This window comes from Solanum lycopersicum, chromosome 4, assembly GCF_036512215.1.
Source record: "Solanum lycopersicum chromosome 4, SLM_r2.1".
NCBI classification, from domain to species: domain Eukaryota; kingdom Viridiplantae; phylum Streptophyta; class Magnoliopsida; order Solanales; family Solanaceae; genus Solanum; species Solanum lycopersicum.
The window spans coordinates 55,873,166-55,887,857 of record NC_090803.1 but is presented as its reverse complement, the minus strand read 5'-3'; the positions used below and the strand labels follow the sequence as shown (position 1 = coordinate 55,887,857).

Below are 14,692 nucleotides of genomic sequence, written 5' to 3'. Positions count from 1 at the left end.
TATTTTAAAAATAGAGGTGCTTTTGAGTAGTTGTACAAGTTTCTTTTCAAAAACTTAAAAATAGTGATTTTCTCTCAAAACTAACTTTGGCACCTTAAATCACTTCTACTACTTGGGAACTTACAATTTATTTATTTTTCAACTTTAATTATTACTTCTTCTTTTTTTTGTAATCTCAACTAATTATTTCTAAACTCTGTCATCGTTCTTCAAACATTCGTTTTTCAAAACTTCGTTACACATGACTTATACTTCTTTCAAAATTAACAAATGTTACGTTCATGTGAAATAATTACTCTCTTCATCCATTTTTATTTGTCACGTTCCACTTTTTAAAAGTTAATTTGACTATTTTTGAAGTTAAATTAGATTATATTAATTTGATTTTTTTTTAAAAAAAAAGATATTAAAAAACTATACGAAAACTACTATAACTTACAATTTATCGCATATCAATATAATGAAAAAATACATCGTAAAATTTTGATCGAAGTTCCTATAGTTTGTCTCTTAAAAAATCATTATAATTAAAAATGTACGGAGAAAATATTAAATATAGAATATTAAAATTATTATGTTTATAAGTTATTTAAAAATTATTTCTTGATGAAATAAACTTTGAAGCTAATGATGGTAATGTGAGGTGGTGATTGAATAATGATAGCTAGTGATAATGTTTATACACTAATAATTGATGATAAATAATTAGTTAATAAAAATAATTAATAATACTGATCGATAAAATAATACACACGTTACAATAAACGACGATTATTTTCTCGTAAATCCTTTTGAAATCATAAACTCAACAATATCTTAATATTAAAATTTGATAATTAATCCAAATGAAATATATTCATTAAAAATAAATTAAAATTACAAATACCATAGGGATTAGGAAGTACTTGAAAAAAATTATTGGTCATATATAGGAGTTAGGACCTATCTTTATATATTCTACTTTTTGACAACCTAACTTAATTTTAGCTGGCTAATGTCTACATCATCTTCCCTTTCCTCAACTATGTTCTTAACTTTACTTATTGAAATATCTTTGCTTTCTTTATACTTCTTTTATTACAAAGTATTTTAGAAGAAAATGATAAATAAAAGGTGAAATCCACAAGTACCCCTCAACCTATATTCAAAATTTTAGAGACACCCTTATACTATACTGAGGTCCTATTACCCCCTGAACTTATTTTACAAGTAATTTTCTACTCCTTTTCGGTCTACGTAGCTTGAAAAAAGAAGTCAATCAGTGTTGGACCCACAAGACAGTGTCACGTAGATCGAAAAATGGTAGAAAATTATTAATAAAATAAGTTCAGAAAGGTAATAGTGTGTCTCTGAAATTTTTGGATATAGGTTGAGGGGGTACATGTGCATTATCAATAAAAGAAAATATAGTCCCTTATGTTTAGAGAAAGTCTAAAGTAGTCCTCTAATTATATCCCTAATTAATAAACTTAATTGTTAAATTTAATGAAAATTGTGGGGAAAAAATTATTTGAAGATTTTACAGCTATGTTGGTGTAATGTCTTATGTTTTTTTTTTAATTTGATGAAATTTTCGATATTCTTGGTAAAATATTATTTTTACAAATGTCGTTAAATCTAACAAGGAGATCAATTACATTTATTTTTGATAAATTCAAGCACATATTTCGTTAAATCTAACAAGTTGAAGGAGATCAATGATATTTATTTTTGATAAATTTAAAGAATCTAAACTTCTTTATAAAACTTTGAAATTATTATTATTTTTTCAAACATTTTATTCCTACCTTATCAAGTTACATTTTCTATTTTCATTTGAGATTTTGCATACTATTTAACGTCATATTATTCACTATACTATTTTCTGAAATTTACTTTTTTTAAAAAAAAAAAAAACTTTAGTTTTAACTATTTAAATATTAACCGTTTAACATTATATTTTCTGTGCAAATATTTTTTTAATAGTCTTTTTTAATATAACAAATATAATAAATATGTCATAAAACTTCAATTTTTTATATTTATTTAAACGTGCCATATAAATCTGCTTAACGTGATATATTTCAAGAAATACGTATGTAAGTGTACGTAGTCGCCAAGTTATATAGTGACTTAAAAATATAAATATTACGTCCAGAAAAGACTTGTGATTAACTATTTATTAAATAAATCAAAATAATGTTAATCATTTATTTAAGCAATCAAATCTCAAATTTATCATGTTGAATCAACCAAACTAAATAAGAAAATAGCTAATGAATAATTAATCCTTAGAATAGATTTTTATGTGATAAATGAGTTGAAATCAATCCCCTCCAAGGGGCAAAAATCATGCTCTACTTGATATTTTTTGCATTTTTACCAAGTTAAGTCAAATATATACAACAATAATTATTTAATTATCATAATCGTAGAATTATGAGAAGCTTAATTTCACATACATACGAAAGAATTACAATAAATTATCTAAAAAAAGAAATACGTAATAATAAAAAATACGAAGAAAAAGATGAAACATAAACACTTTCAATGTTCTCATTGTTAACTTATTGCATGGCATCTGATTATTTTGATCCAAACACTTTGTGGTTCCCTCGACTATTCGACTCTTTGTAATCGGACATATATACCGCATGTTTTCATATCATTACTCAACCTGGACAATATCGATTTTAACAATACATCAAAAATCGATAACATTAAAGTGAACTTGTTGTCCTATATTCTAACTTTATATTTGTTTGATAATAGAGTTCACTTTAACAGTATTCGATTGTTAACATCATATCACAATTTGGAGGTAAAAGCAACATTACAAATAAGAAATAATAAATTAGGACCTTCACAGTTTTGACTTTTGTAAAAAAAAAAAAAACAATTAACTTATAATCATTTCTTAATTAGCATTGTTAGATAGTGAAATAATTAATTAATATTTACTATTATTTAATAGCAATGTAACTTGTACGGTGGTGTTAATTAATTAATATCATTACTTAATCCTTAATCTTCTTGAGATTGCCTATGTGTTTAACTATGTTTCTTGTTTTCTTTTTAGAAGTTGAATATTTGTGGATAATGACTATGTGCTTACACTCCATACGCATTGTTAAAACACATCACATGCATAAACATGCTTATATTAGATTTAAAAAAAATTATAATAAGAGTTGAAATGTGTTATTTCATATTCACAGTAATCAAATATTATTATCTCTCAAATCTTAAATTTTAATCTCACGGTGTTATTTCGAAACTCATAGTTACAATAAAAATAATATGCTATAGACCTATTTAGTAGTCCCCTTCAATTTGAAAACGCGTACTTGGAAGCATAAGAAAACAATTTTAAACTAATTAATATTGCCTTAATAATATTTAAGAAATAGTCCAACTAACTAAACAACTCATCTATGACTTTCAAGAGTCTAAATTTTGCTTTTCTTGAGGTAATCATGTCACAAAATACGATATTTTAAATTATTGTGTCCACTTAGATTTTGAACTATACATAACATGTTGCTTGTTACAAGTCAAATTTGATTTCATGAAATTATTAGTACTTACTAAACTACTTTTGTGAAGTTATGATCAAAACCTTTTAACAAAGATTGAACTTTTTATACTTAGAGAATGCAATTTTTTTTAAATTCGGTGTTCGGTATTCATGTTGGAGTCTGATTATTATCAATTAAGGCCCCATTCGGGAGGTAGCGCTCTCTACCAATGGTTTTTTCGTACCTTCAAGACCTCTAATTAAGATAGAAGCAGTCTCATCCATTACACCATATACTTTGGTGATAGATAACTTATAAGTAATTATGAAACTTATTAGCTAATAAAAAAGACATAATACATAAACATGACTCTTAACTTGTTTCAACGGATAATTATGCCTTCCAATTTAGAATGTGCACAAATAAACATTTAAATTTGTATACAAGTAGACATACGTGTCCTATATGACATAATATGTGTCTTATATGACATAATACACATCAATTTTATATAAATTTAAATGTTTATTTATATTATATCTAATGCCAGCTTAAATGACGCCCTTTTATATTAAACCAAACTCATAAACAAATCTTTAAACTTGTTGTGTTTTTTCACTCATGTACCTTAACTATATCATTTTCTTATTGAATCATTGAACCACCCATAATTTGTTCCTTTTAAATCTTGTTGGCTGATTTTGATCGACTTTTCTATTGTAAATGCCTTCAATTATGTTCATATAGTAATGGTTTTAATTGAAAGAATGAAGATAAATTGTGTATTAGTGTCATTTGTTTTCTAACGTATTCAAATGACTTGAAGTAAAATACAATTATTCTCAAACATTTTTACTATCAATTGCACTAATGATTTCTGAAACAATATATATATCTTCTATCAATATTTCTCACAAAATCTGATCTCACATCAACCAAGAACATTTCAAAAAAACAAATTATAGAAATTCAATAATTCAATAAAAAAATAACATAATTAAAATACACGAGAGAAAAAAATACCTAACCAGTTTAGAGATCCGTATACTATAGCTAACTTTTTTGTTTTAATAGAAAGTAAAAAGAAGAAGGGTGAGAGTATGAAAATGTGTATGAAGAAAGTAATGTGCAGACAAGTATGACGACAAACGTCAGCTACACCATTGCATCATCACAAAGCTTTCTCCTTTTTCAGAACACTACCCCTTTCCTCAAAGATAACTATATACTATTTTATTCATTCTTTCGAAAATTGTAAAGAATTATTACACTTTGAAGAGGTCCTGAGTCTTGACGCCAATCTCCATTTACTATATTTGTTCTGTATCTTGTTTTCTTCCTTTTGGGTTTTTTCAAAACCGACTCTTTTTCTCAATCCAAATCAAGAAAAATATAATATTTCATCATTGTTGTGTATAAAGGGAAAAAAAGTTCTTTTCTTGCTTCATTCATTCATACATCCCATTTTTCTCTTGTGGGTGTTTATAAAGATTGGATTTTGGGAAGTGGGTGTTTTGTATTTGTATGTTGTGATAATGGATCTGAGGAGAAAAGGGTATTTGATATTTTTGTTAATTTTGGTTTTGGCTGTGGCAGTAAAGGGAGAAAATGTTGTTTTTAATGTGAAACATAAGTATGGTGGGCGTGGAGGTTCAATCTTGAAGGAACTCAGAGCTCATGATAGTCGCCGCCATGGAAGAATGCTTGCTGCCGTTGACTTTGAATTGGGTGGCAATGGCCAACCTACTGATGCAGCGTTAGTTCCCTTTGTTTAATTCTACTTGTTTGTATGATTCTTGTGTTTTCTTGGGATATTGTATTTAGGGGGCTTTTGGTTTTCATAATTGGTGAAAGTGATTGTAGAAATGAATCAACTTGGTTGACGTAAGTGCTCTGCTTTATATGCTCAGAATGGTTAATTTTCCTCTTTGGAATGAGATTGTGTTTTAGTGATGAAAATTCCCATTTCATTGTTGAAGAGGGAACACAAATAGAGTTGTTAACTTTTCACTTGTTAATGTTTCTGCTCTAGTCCTTCAGGAAAAATTACCCCATTTGTACATGGTTAGTATTTTTTTTTTATGTATATATGGTAGATTGTGAACCCCTTTTGGCCTTTTCGTGGGTTTACTTTTTATATTTCGAATCCTCTTAGTGAAAATCCTGGCTCTGCCCTCTAGTTATAGGTGTATACTTAAGTGAGATAGAGGAATGTTATGGTCTTATTGAGAAACATATCAGATTATATTTTCTTGATTCTATTTGAGAGAGGTGCACTCCATAAAATTGTGACCCTCATCCAATCCACAAAAAAGGAAAGAAAAGTGTGCTTATGCAGGAGGCAGTGGTGCGTTATTCATGTATGCACATTCTTTCCAGTGAAATCGTAGTCATGTTTTCTTCATAATTAAATCATGCAGGCTCTATTACACTAAACTTACAATCGGGACTCCTTCTAAGGACTATCATGTCCAGGTAGATACTGGAAGTGACATCTTATGGGTGAATTGTGCTGGCTGTATGAGATGTCCTTCAAAAAGCAGTCTTGGGGTATGATTAATCTTCTAATTTACACATCTTTTTGCCATCCATGTAAAGAAAATGGATTCCAGTATGTATAATATAATTATCAGATTGTTGACTTTCTGTTCTTGATCTGTCCTTGTAGTTTCTCATCTATGTTGTTATACTACAGATAGAATTGAAGCTGTATGACTTAAAAGCCTCATCCACTGGGAAAAGTGTATCTTGCGACCAAGACTTCTGCACTGATATGTTTAATGCTCCCTACTCAGATTGCAGGGTGGGAACACCCTGTGAATATCAGGTTACTTACGGAGATGGCAGCTCAACTTCAGGATACTTTGTAAGGGATTTCATTCATTTTGATCAAGTCTCTGGGGATCTTCAAACCACATCCATGAATGGGTCCATAGCATTTGGGTAATTTTATTTGTTGTAATTTGAATTTATTTTTGTTAGATGTTGCCAAATGAATGGATGTTAGACGTGGATGACTACCATAGGGGAATATTTTCTGTTTTTGGCGACCATTTTTTCACTTCACCAAATTCTACCACCCTGTCTGGATGTCTTTGTTTCCAGACAATGTTTGGAATCTGGATTTGGTTTAAATAGATTCTGTTGCAGTTCATTGGGAAAAGAAATAAATTTGTCTCTCTCACCAATTTTATTTTTAAAACAGATTTGCTGTATTAAAGCAGCATCTGGCACTTCAAGTAAAGTGAAACCTGTGCTGTTTGCATATTTGTTGAAGTAGATATTTAAATAGCTAATGGAATTGGGATTTTTAATTTCAGCCTCTCTTGAGCTGAAGAACCAGGGTAAGGAAATGCTTAGAATAAGAATTATTTTGTGTCTCGGTCTTAGTTATGCCATATTAAATAAGTTCCCTGCTGAGGAAACATGTGAAAGTAGTTGATATGCAAATTTGAGTATACAAGTCATTACACTGTCTAGAGCAGAGATATTGACTGCAATGGTGTAGCAGTTTATATAGTGGTGTATCATGAATACTCAATAGCTTACAGAGTGAAGAACCAAAAGAAAAAAAGAAGGGAAGGCTGTGTTTTCCTCACTCTCTAGTATATATTGTTTCCCGATCCTATGTTAGTTCAGTAAGTGTACTCTTGAATGGGTTCATATAACAATTTCAGTATCATATTCTCTTTCTCTATTATATTAGGTAGTTTACACATCATTGGTAAGTCAATACATAAAAAATTCTGCTGATGCCATGTTATATGTGTTTTCTGCAATTCTGTATACATGAACATGATAAAGTTTTATATCCCGAATAGGTTGTTATAGTGTTAACGTTTAGCTTCTGTAATATTTATTAGAAGTGTTTACCTTCCGTAATATTTTTTATCTCCACTTCTTTTAACAAGGAATTACTGACAGTGGCACTCATTACTATATCCAATGAAGTAATTTCTTCGTAGCCTATTATTTTCAATGGTTTTTATTCTGTACTGTCTACTCCTATAATTGTTAATTCTGGTTTTGTCACAATATAGTATGTTGGTTTCTTAGATGTAAATTGTGCTACTCGGGCCTGTGATGGAGTACTACTTTTTAGCGAGTAGTTTATCTCTTGATAACATGTATGTATCTTACATGTTTTTGATCAAGATAGGTGCTCATCTAGACAATCAGGAGAGCTAGGCTCATCTACTCAAGCGGTTGACGGAATTATTGGTTTTGGACAAGCAAACTCATCGCTTATTTCACAGCTAGCTGCATCTGGGAAGGTGAACAAAGTTTTTTCACATTGCCTAGACAGCAGTGATGGTGGCGGCATATTTGCCATTGGACAAGTAGTTCAGCCAAAAGTAAAGTCAACACCACTAGTCCCAAATGAGTAAGTATATTTGGTGCCTTTTGTTCCTCTTCCCTACTCCAACTACCACCCCTTCCCCCAAAACAAGATTTGGTATCATCTTATTTGAAGTTGTATATAGTTTCTCCAATTCTGCTCCATTATAAATAAGGAAAATTGCAATCATTGGTTTGTAAATTTGTGCTCCGTTCTTCCAGCTTTGCATCCTTTCAAATTCTATTGGTAGGTTCAATCAGTTTATATCCTATTGAGCGCAATCCATATGCATGCATGCAAGAATTTATGATAGAAAATCCATAAGGAGTTATGTGAAATATCTCAGAAATCAAAGAACATATACTTTCATAGGAATGTAACTCTAATAGGCTTGCAAAATTTTCATTTAGACTTGTATGAGGGAAGTAACAAGGAGGGAACTGATGTGGACTCAACAATCAACCGCCTATTGTTTTGAATTTTTCTCTATGAGAAGTAACTCGACCTCAGACCAAGGGGAAAGAGAAGACTCACTAATTATACCTCTCTCTCAAGAGAAGTAGCTTGCTTCAGCCAGCTTTAGCTTGGATGGGAGTCCGAGCCCGACAGAGTAAGTGATAGGTGATTTATAGTAGCTGACCCAGTCTTGGATGCTGTATTAGCAGTTTTAATGCTCGGTTAAGAAACTTTAATTTAATAAGGGAGTTTTTCTTATATGAAATTTTGATCCTGGTCTTCAAGCTTTGAGGCAAAAGAAAAACACACACTCATCCATTAAAACTTAAAAGGGAGATTACATGAGTAGATAACTGATCTATAGCAACCCCCGAGCTAGAACTAGTGTAGATCTAGTGCTGAATAGGGTAAAAACTATTGCTTTAAATGGATTATGGGGAAAATGCTTGGAGAAAAGTTAAACATGAAGACTGTTCTTAGTGATGGAAAGAAGTGGCAAAAAATAGAAGTGGGTTAAATTGTACAGCAGTTCAAAGGAAACAAATTACTGTGAAAAGCTATTCATAGTTGTTGAAGTCTCCAGTAGAGAATTCCAAAAACCGATTTGAGAACAAATGCAGATATGCTTCTACTTGCTTCAAAGTTCAAATTATTTGATTCTATGCAGTCTCTTTAAAAGAAATAAAATTTTTGGTTTCTGTAAACAGACAGCAAGAATTCAGGAAATATAGGAAATTGCCCAATACATGAAAATATTCTATCAAAGTAGACTTTTGGAGAAAATACTAATTTTATGTTTAAGATATCAAGCTAGGGTGTGTACAGTATGAACTATATACGACTCTAAAGGAGACTCCTAAAAGGGTATCATAAGAATCCATTTCTCCTTACCAAAAAAGAAAACAAAGTCTCCAAATGATAGTTTTTCTTTCTTTTCCTCGAGTAAATTTAAACTGCCTCATTGATTTAGATGAAAACAAAAGATTCTGGAAATAGGAAGGTGTCACCAGTCATGGCAACCTCTTATTGCCTCTTTTGTGTGACGTATGTATGTTTGATGTTTAAAATTCACCTTCCATGAATAGCAACGCCACAAAGTTGCTATGAGTTTTAGAATTTTCATTTCTTATTGTTGTTTACTGGCATATGATCTCCTTCGCGCATCTGCTTCACTCATTGCCCTCACTCCAATTACGTTCTTAAGCATTTCACGATCTAATGTGGGACCAAGTTATCAAGTTATTGGTTACTCCATTCTCCTGCCTTGCCCTGCCCCAAATATCTATTTTTTTTTTGGGGGGGGGGGGGTTGTTGGGGTTAGGGAAGGGTAGGCACATCGATATTTGCCCACATTACTATCTACTGAAAACATTAAAGCTGGAAGCTGCCGCAACCAGTGGTCAAGTGATAAGTGCACACATGAGTCCAAAATGTGGTAGCAAATAAACTTGTTTAGAGACCTAAAAACAGTTTAGTTAAGACCTCAAGAGAACGTGGTGATTTCCTTTTGGAAGACAGTAGTTCAAATGGTCCAGTCCTTCCTCTGGGACACATTATTGTTGGACTTGCAATAGTTCACAGAAGAACTTGAACGAATTGAGAGCTCTCTTAAGTCTAGAGTTGGAATCTCGGGCCTTCCTATGAATCGTATCTTCTTGGTACTAAAAACGACATTAGTTAACTCATCCATATATGGGAAAAAGAAATTTAAAGTTATTTTGAGTTTTTGACTACTGTTGGGTGGTGCATATTGTAAACTTCAGTACTTGCATTCATGTTTGATTAACTAGATTGTCATTTTTGCATTGTTATTCTCGTCATTCACTTCTCTTGCTTTTTCTTTTACTTTTTATTATACCATCATTTTTTACTGTTAAATATCAGTATTTGTCTAAACATGAAATTGGCTCCCTCCATTCTCTATTTCTTGACTTCAACTATATATGTTTTCCACTTTAGGCCACATTATAATGTTGTCATGAAGGGAATTGAAGTTAATGGAGAAGCTCTAAACATCCCAACCACTATATTTGATGCGGGATCCAACAGAGGAACAATTATTGACAGTGGTACAACGTTAGCATATCTTCCTAACAAAGTCTATGATGCTCTCATGAGCAAGGTAGGTTTAGACATTTGAAAACTGTGTGTATGCATGAATACATTAGTTCCTCCTGCTTGATTCTTCATTTTGTCTGTTACCGTAGTTGATGGTTCGGCAACCAGATCTGACGACTCATCTTGTCGAGGGGACCTTCCACTGCTTTTTCTATAGTAAAAAGTAAGGTTCTTTTTACCATCTCCACATGAATATCTTAATTCTTTCTATTAAGATTTGTTTGTGATATCTTTTCCCCCTCTATGATCATGTACACTTTAACATAGTGCCCTCTCCACTATAGTTCTTTCTTTAGCTTTGAATTCTAATGCTGTGTAGAATGACTACACCGACAATAGAATCATTATTCTGCAGTTTTTTTATTTGTTTGATAAGAGGGTATTCTTCAGGTTTTTTTGAGTAGATGCCATTATCTCATTTGACCTTCTCCTAAAATTCTGGTTTCTTTTGAATAACTGCTTCGCTATCGTATTCGGAACGCCATTTTCATGATGGATGTATTAATGTCTTTAATTCAGTGGGGGTTAGATCATTAATTATGAATAATAATAATGCTATGTAACCCCATTCTTATTTTAATCCACTTCTCCAGATATTAGTTGTTGTAATTCAGTTAGTTGCTATAAATAACTTCTAATCTTCATCTCTTTCAACTACTCTTCCTCTGGTGGCGCAGGATTGATGATGGTTTCCCAGTTGTAACCTTTCAGTTTGCTAATTCTCTGTATTTGAAAGTTTATCCCCACGATTATCTTTTCGCAGTTAGTGTAAGTAATCTGGCTTTGCTGAGTTTTCTCCTGATTTCTTCATTTAATCAGATTAGATTTTCTAGTTTACCCAGAAAGCCTTCCTTTTCCCTGTTAACGTATATTGTATCCTTTGACTGCTGTGCAAGTTACTTGTTTTTTCAAGTCATAATCTTGTTGGAATTCAGTAACCAGTACAGACACTATCTTTGTTGGAATTCACGAATTTCGCCCATAAGTGATTGATCTTCAATGTCTTCTTATCTTAGATCTGTTCCTAGCATTCGTGAGCTGTTTGATTTGTCTGGTGATTTTTATGCTATGTTGTTGATATTGGAAATGTTGGCATGAGTTTATCTGATTTCCATGACTTTTTACCATTAAATTCATTCAGTTGTTATAAATTATGTGTAGTCCAATGCAAACAACAGGATACTAAAAGATGGGTCAAAATGGCAGAGACCTTTGTTGTAAGGTGCATGGGAGGAGAAAGCAACTGGATGCACTTGCATTGCAGTTTAAATAACATGACTTACAAACCCCTTTGCTTCATAATTTTGCAGGAAAACGAGTGGTGTATCGGTTGGCAGGACAGTGGAATGCAGACAAAGGATGGAAAGGAAATAACTCTCTTAGGAGGTATTGTTTGAACTGTAACAGTATATGAAAGTAAATCAGCTTAGTTTCCAAATAAAAAGAAAAAGTGAATCAGTTTGATGGTGAATTACGTTTTAGAATTATACATAATTTTATGAAAATTACATTTTGCCCATTTAGTGTGAATTTTCAGTTTAGTGTTAGTTCCTGCAAGTGCAAGTACAAGACAGTGTAGTGGTATTTTGACCTATTGTTAGTTAAGTTTGTTGCCATCCTAAGATACTAAAGATGACTAAATGGATGCAGTATCTTCATACAGTTGACAGGATTTTCATTGATTGGTTTATTGATACTTTGATGCAGATCTTGTGTTATCCAACAAGCTTGTGCTTTATGATCTTGAAAACCAGAGTATTGGCTGGACCGACTATAACTGTGAGTTTAGCCTTACCATTTTATTCAAGGATTTAATAGTTATTAACTTATTTATCAGTCAGTTGTGTAGAAACTGTTTTCCTTGATTGAAATAGTACCAATTATTTTCTGGGTTTTACTTTTGACCTTTAGTTAGCTCTGGGTTCTTTATGTTGCCTTGTTAGGAGAACCTTTTTTTGAGTGACACATATAGATTTCCTTTTGCATTTAAGTAATTAAGTTGATCGAATCATATCATGTGAGTCTCCAGAAATAACTGAACCTAAGATAGTCAGCTGTTGTCTTGGGACAAATTGAAGAAATGGACCAATTCAACTTATTAAACTATGTGACCATCTCATCTAAAATATTACGTATAACGCTCAACTACTTACTAGCCTTCATGGACACCCGCATCCTATTGGACTTCCTTACAGTTAAATTGAGAGACAACTGTGAACTTACATCACTAATTTAATTACTTTAAAACACTCCATTACAGAAAGTCGATTCTTGTTATCTTGAGCTGTACATTTTACAGAAGTAAACCAAACTTCTAAGAGGTTTGTTTCTGTTTTTGTTAAAACCATATGGTATCCGGAATCCACTGGTCCGGTTAATCCATATTTTGCGCCATGTATTAACCATTTTAAGGGGGAGACCTCCTCGGGGGTTTATTCATTCTCAGGAATCGTGTTCAGAATTTCTGATTAAGGGTGGAGAGACCCATTCATCACACCACACCCCGATGGTATGATTCAGTGGGGTCTTGGTTAATAATTATGTTTCCTTGTTAGAAATGTCTATGAGAGACAGTTGACTTCTGATGAAATAGAAAAAGAACAGTTGATATGAAATTTCATGCTTTGAATTTTTACACGATACATACAAGTTGTTTCATGTCCATCCCATAGTTATCTACACCTTATCTTGATGCCTCAATCTAAGCTTTTTAATATAAGCCACAAGAGATTATTTTGTATAAAATTATGGCGAAGGTATATCATATCTGCCACATGCAGCAGGATTTCTCATGCCACTCGTAGTAACTTGACTAACTTCACATTTGCAAAGACCTTAATTTGTTCCTTCATTCAGTAGCAGAGCTCTTATCTGGGCATACTAAAACCTTTAGTACTTTGACAAGCACCCAATACGAAACAATTTTGATGTTTCCTTATTTTATTTACATGTTATACACAGCAAGATTTGTACTTTTGATGGGGATTCACATGCATGTTAAATGCCCTGTTAATGGCTTTATATATAAGTTTTTTTTTAATATTATTATTATTATTATTTATATTATTTATATAAGCTATAGTTATATGATTAGGTTTCCATTTTTCTTTGGCCAATTAGAGATATAATTGTGGAGGCTAACTTGTGAGGAAAAAGATTTAGAGAATGCATGTTGTATGTGTTGAAGATGCGTGACCAGCTCATCTAATAACTTAAGTTCTTAGAGAAAGCACATATTAAATTATATTATATCTCAGTATGCTCCCTCACGTGTGGGTGTGATTCTTTATCACGGGCCAAGCACGTGATTATCTTTTCTGATAATGAGTGGCAGTGAAACTCGAAATCAGAACTTCTGCCTCGTGTGTGGGCTATCTTTAGCAGTATGATAAAATCTTCTGTTTTCAGCACGTTTTCCATACTTTACTGGAAGACTGACATTGAAGATGGGACGTTTTCTTAACAGTGCTTGTTCTAAAATTGTTTTATGTCAGGCTCTTCGAGCATCAAAGTCAGAGATGGAACTTCTGGGAAGGTGTATACTGTAGGTGCTCACAATATTTCATCAGCTTCTACGTTGAATTCAAGAATGGTTTTTACGTTCTTTATATTAGCAATCTCCCTCCTATGCAATTTGTTGAAGTGAGATACCAGACAAAAAACTGTATAGGGAGTCATTGTTGTACCATATCATTCCGCAGTTCGATGATTCTTTGGAATAACAAGTCTTATACCTCATCAACATGATTCTTGACAATTACACAAAATACAAACAACACTGGTTTTGATGAAACATACAGTTTCTCTTCTGTTCTAACACACTGGAACCGACCTCTCGTAGATGCTGTTGGTCTAAGTATTCCTTTCTTATTCTGTTTCATTTCCTGCCTGTTCTCTTGGGCCATGTGATAGAAGATGCTAATAGTGAAGAGATGCAAGCAAATGCTTGATAGGATAGTTTTTTTTTTTTTTTTGATGTTATTTATGAGTATTTTCAATATTAATGTAAATCAATTGCTGTTTTTTGTTTTGTTTTTATGAGGGATGTCATGTTAATGTATTTCTTAATTTATGAGTGCTAGATAAGAAGTGTTGTTTCAGCCTCAGGCTGCATTTGCAAGCAGAGTGAAGATTGTGTACGAGTGTTATGTTATATAATCCCTCTTTCATTTTGTTGACTTTTTTCATAAAATATATAACAATATACTTTCAGGAACTAATATTAGATTGAATATATTCCAACATAATACTGATTACTAAAGATTATGATGACGCATTGGAG

The 14,692-nt window shown here is 32.0% G+C and overlaps 1 protein-coding gene across 1 annotated transcript; it reads left to right on the top strand.

The window, feature by feature from the left end:
• The first annotated feature begins 4,447 nt into the window (after window positions 1–4,447).
• LOC101252770 (aspartic proteinase 36) lies at window positions 4,448–14,630 on the top strand. Its single transcript, XM_004237326.5, has 10 exons — window positions 4,448–5,253; window positions 5,918–6,047; window positions 6,193–6,440; window positions 7,657–7,881; window positions 10,252–10,414; window positions 10,500–10,573; window positions 11,088–11,178; window positions 11,721–11,796; window positions 12,118–12,189; window positions 13,905–14,630. The coding sequence occupies exons 1-10, from the start codon at window positions 5,033–5,035 to the stop codon at window positions 14,054–14,056; spliced, it is 1,452 nt and encodes a 483-aa protein (XP_004237374.1). The 5' UTR covers window positions 4,448–5,032; the 3' UTR covers window positions 14,057–14,630.
• The last annotated feature ends 62 nt before the right edge of the window (window positions 14,631–14,692 follow it).